This window comes from Monopterus albus, unplaced genomic scaffold (genome assembly GCF_001952655.1).
Source record: "Monopterus albus unplaced genomic scaffold, M_albus_1.0 scaffold309.1, whole genome shotgun sequence".
Classification (NCBI taxonomy): domain Eukaryota; kingdom Metazoa; phylum Chordata; class Actinopteri; order Synbranchiformes; family Synbranchidae; genus Monopterus; species Monopterus albus.
In genome coordinates this window covers 162,041-166,808 of record NW_018128189.1, presented here as the reverse complement: position 1 = coordinate 166,808, position 4,768 = coordinate 162,041, and the positions used below count along the sequence as shown (strand labels likewise).

The window sequence follows — 4,768 nt, the reverse complement described above, 5'->3', positions numbered from 1 at the left end:
ATTTTATAGAACCAGGGGTTTCATTTACTTTTTACATGTATTTCAAATATGCCACCCCTCTCTAGTCTGTGCTCCAGCCTGGCCACCCCATCCAAAATTTTCTAGATCCACCCCTGCCTTTTGTTATTTTGTCTGCTTATATTTTTTAACTTTGGATTTTCGTACGATGCTTTTGTGTTGTCTGTTTTTGTCTTAGTCATGGCACCACTGAAAAAGGCTTCCAACGTAAGTGGGGTTTTCCTTGGTAGAATACGAAATAAAATTGTTGTTTTAGGTCCGTTTGTTCACTTACATGTTATGCTCACCTAGATGCACATTCGTTATGTTTATTTCAAATAGTTTATACAGTTATTCAGCCCAGATTGACACAGAAACAGCCCTTTGAGAAAAGTAAATGCAGATATAGCGGGGAAGCCTGCCGCTCTCCACCAATAGGAAGCGCTTGTGTGGGTTGGGGGCGGGTCTTGATGATTAGCATGTTTGCCTGCACACTGCGCTCCGACAACTTGACACAGAGTAACAGTAAATCAGACAGCAGCTCCTCCAGCACCAGCAGTGAAATTGTAACCCTGTTGTAAGTATTTTTGGCCGCTGATAGGACCGAGTGAGATCACTGCGGTCTCTTTTCTCGGCTAGACTCAAGAGTTGTTCGGCAAGAGCAACGTAGAGACCGTTTTCAGTCTAATTTCTGCGATATCTCAACATTAAATCACACTGGAAATGTCCGAAAACAAGCCGAATGATGAGCCGAAGTTATCTACGACGGACAGGGTGGTGAAATGTAAGTAGTTGTTCATGATACACTGAAATGAGACGCGGCCACAGCTTTCCCTTAAAAGATTCGCCCTCCTAGAAGCGGCAGCAGCAGATGTAGTCGATATTTGTGCGCTGGCCGCGGAGGAAGAAGGGTGTTAGCCGAGCTGTGACAGCGGCAGTGAACTAGGAAGTGAGGGGAACTGGAGTTTGTAAACCAGAGCGAGAATTCAGCTAGAAATGTGTCACAATTGTGCCTGTGATATTCAGAGTCAGTCACCGGCGTGACAGATGCATGATCGTTTTGATCCATATACACAGTGTGCATGCAGATATTGCACAACCATCACATTGAAGCCAAGGGCGATTTTCCCTCATTCTGCATGCATCACCAAGCATAGTTTTACCAAAGCTCCCTTTTTCACTGTTGCATAATACTACTTGATGTTGCCTATGTTTTGAAATCTCACATTTGGGAGGTGATAGCCGTGTACAGTTAGTATCCATGTCATATTGTGCAGGGTTTTTTTCTGCCTTCCTTCAGTGTTTACAGGTCTGACATTCCACCTTTGCAGTCTCCCATAAGAATAAAATAAAGATCATAATCGAGTCGACCTACCCCTTAAACACAGAGCTGGAGCAATGTAGCCTACCCAGTTTAAGGTCAGTTGTCATCTGTGCTGCCTTAAGGACAGGTCCCTTCTGATGCTGCAGTATCAAAGCCTATTCCTGTTTTAGGACATGAACAGTTGGTGACATTCTGAGTGAAATTTGTGATGTGGGAAGACAAATGCTGAGCCTTTCCTTAGAAGTAAGATGACACACTGTGTTTATTTGTACTGGCACTACTCTCCTGTTTTTATGTACATGGCAACAGGCTTGTGCAGCGATCACAGTGTGCACAGGCGTAGTAGAAATGTTAATGTGATCATTAAACATTAAGATTTTGTTGAGAAAGGAGAAAAGGCAGCGCTGCGTTGTTCAGAAGCCCATGACTGGAATCACTGCTGTCAGCACCAGCTCAGGCTCGATCACAAATGTGGTTGTTCTTTATAGCTTACTTGTGCCATGAGGTGGAAAAAATGTTTAATATGATAATAACAGTGACAGTTTGTTTTTAAGGCTAGCCAGCTGAGTTACGGCTGAGAAAATGGGGTGAATTGTTTAAAGAGAGTCGCAGCGCGTCGTGGGTCCTTCTGTTATGAATATTTCAAGAGATCATCCCCCTGCATTCTCCAGCAACCTGAAGGATGATGAAAAATAGATGTGACAAGTGTGGGTTTTGAAGAGATTTAGCAGTAACACTGGGAGACATGACTGGTCATATTATATGGATGTGAAGCTACTTTTCCTTTTGTCCCATGGCTGTTTTACGTGGGCTTGCCATTGTACTCCGCATCTCAGTACTGTATGTTCGGTCCCTCCCTGCTCTGCTGTCTGCTCTGCTCTTAATTAGGTTTAAATGTATTGATTAGTCATTAGAGGAGCTGCCAGGGAACCTGAGAGCTCAGTTTCTGGGGCTCAATTCTAAACCTGATGTTGAGATCAGCAAAGTAATTGAAGTCATTATTCATTCATCGGGTTTTGAGAAGTCAGTGTTTTGGTAATGCATCAGTATTATGACAACACAGACACTGGCTGTGTACAAAGCACCTCTCCGAAATAACCCGGGGCTATAGGTGTGAAGTAATTTGTTTTCAGCTGTCTAGTTTGCCCCGCTACAAGGTGCCAGTCCAACTTATCATAAGTGATTTGCATCCACCTGTTTTCAAAATGCATTAACATAATGCTCCAGAGAGCCGCCGCCGCACAGTAATTACTCAGAGTTTAATCAGCTGAGGCAGGAGAAGTTGCACAGCTTTCATCTTGTTTTCATCCCTGACAGAAATGCACCAAAATATACGAGCGGTTTCCAGTATATGACCATTGAATGTAATGAACTGCATCACCTGTATGTCAGTCAGTTTGTTGTATAGGAATTTCTGCTTGTTAGTTGACAATTGCAGCTGTTTTGTGTTACTTTTTTAATGGCTTATCTTGTTACAGTAAATAAGGATTATGTTGTTGTTGACCCGTGATAATCCCGATTGTTTTGTCAGGATATTGTGCTAAAATTATTTGCCGTTTGGCAACTGATGGAAATTTTATTCATCAGTTAGACAGTTGTTTCGTTAAAAAGTCAGGAAAGGATAAAAATACAACTAATAATACAATATAAACCATTAGTAAAAAATACCAATCGTTAGTATAACCGTAATAACAAGTTAAAGTCTGATAAAGGATTAAAACCAACATCCAGCAGTCAGATTTAGAATTAATAAAATCTCAGACTTATTTGACTTGCATGTTTGCTGAAGATATAATTATTGAAATAAAATGTTCAGGATTGAATGTGAGCTCATTTAGGTAGGAAACAAACAGCAATGTTGTCGTCTCGGTGCACTCATGACCACCTCTGTGCTCCGGAGCGAAACGAGCTCGGTAACGGTGTTTTTCCTTCACCAGCTGAGGAGCAGGGCCCTCCGGGCCCCGGGTGGTGTGCCGGGTCCTTCTCTGCGAGTGTGGATGGATAACATCTGACATTTGACTTTTGAGGAGGGGCCCCTGTGCTCAGACATGCGTGGGTTTGGCGAGATGGTGGTGGTGACAGCGCTGCAATGCCAGCTACTGATCCCAGCTGGAGAGCCGAGTCATTTATAGAACAGAACATTAAGTAATGCCACATACTCGATCCTCGCTTTATGTGTGATCACCTGCATGCGTTCTACTTCGTGCTCATAAGCCGACATGTTCTTATATTTATGAGGTGCAAATGCATACATATAAATGACCATTTATCTAGAATGTTCCTCGAGGTGTTGTCACTCTCTATTAGCATAAACCTTGTCATTAGCTTTGTTTACATGGGACTAGGTGATTTCTAATAACTGCTGAGGCTGTTTGTGATTTAAATTCTGTGCCAGTCTGCTGTCATTCTGTAAAGTTAAAATTTCACAGAAGTGTCAGTAACTGCATCTTTTCTCCATAATTTCCAATTCTGCTAGACATTTTAAATCTGGGGGATGGAGACAAAGCTGTGATGTATGTTGGATGTAAAGGTTTTTATGAAGATTGTTTATTATGATTATGCCTAAAACAATTGCACAGTCAGTCTTTAGGAACAAAATGGCTTTTATTTTTGATTGAATGTAGTGCTAGAGCTGAGATAATTGATCCAAATTGATTCAGAAAAGTGTTATGGAAAGTTTGACGCTGTTTTCTGAAGATGTATAGACCAAACAAGTTGTTAAAGAGCTGCTTCAGAAAGATCAGGGTGATCAGGCCGACGTCCTCCTCCGCTGTCAAATTACTAAACTTTTTCTCTGCCGTGTTTTTTAAGTTACTCAGACTTTTGACTCTCACCTGGAAGGCGCGTGGTGATGGAGGTGTGTCCGTTTTGCTGTCAAATCAGATGAGCCCACCCCCTGCACAGCGCTACGCCTAGAGCGCATGAGGCTAAAGCTAAGCTAACTAGCTCAGGTAAAGAGCAAGCATAAGGTAACTTGCATTATCCATTAGGTCCTATTGTGATTAGCTGCGGGTGAACAGCCAATCAGAGTAGGTCTTCATGAGTAATGTATATTTTATGTTAATGACCACTGAAACAGCCCGTTAGAGGACAGAGGAGAATCTGGGCTCTTTGTAAAGATGGACTTAGAGAAATCTAAAAAAGTATGGTGGAAAAAAGGTCACGACATGTTTACAATACACTTAATATTTATAAAAATTGTCAAAAAAGGCTTTAATGCCAGCTCTTTAACAAAGGTGCTTACTGGTTACTGTGGCGCCACAGCCTGCAGGTTGGTAGTGTCAGGTATTTTTAGTCAGATAGAAATTGGATAGATACTTTATGTATTAGAAATGTTTAGTGGAGATAGGATGTCTAGTTAGACTGTTAAATGCTTAGTCATGCTTATGAGTTTCTACAGGGTACATCTGGTCAAGGATAACTAGAGAGAAGAGTTGATGACTGTCA

General features: G+C 41.8%; 1 protein-coding gene across 1 annotated transcript in view; it reads left to right on the top strand.

The window, feature by feature from the left end:
• The first annotated feature begins 488 nt into the window (after positions 1-488).
• Positions 489-4,768, top strand: part of LOC109973877 (serine/threonine-protein phosphatase 2B catalytic subunit alpha isoform-like) — a 63,130-nt gene continuing 58,850 nt past the window's right edge. The window contains exon 1 of the mRNA XM_020623731.1: positions 489-781. Coding sequence (XP_020479387.1) covers positions 721-781 — 61 coding nt within the window. The 5' untranslated portion in view covers positions 489-720. The remainder of the gene's footprint in view (positions 782-4,768) is intronic.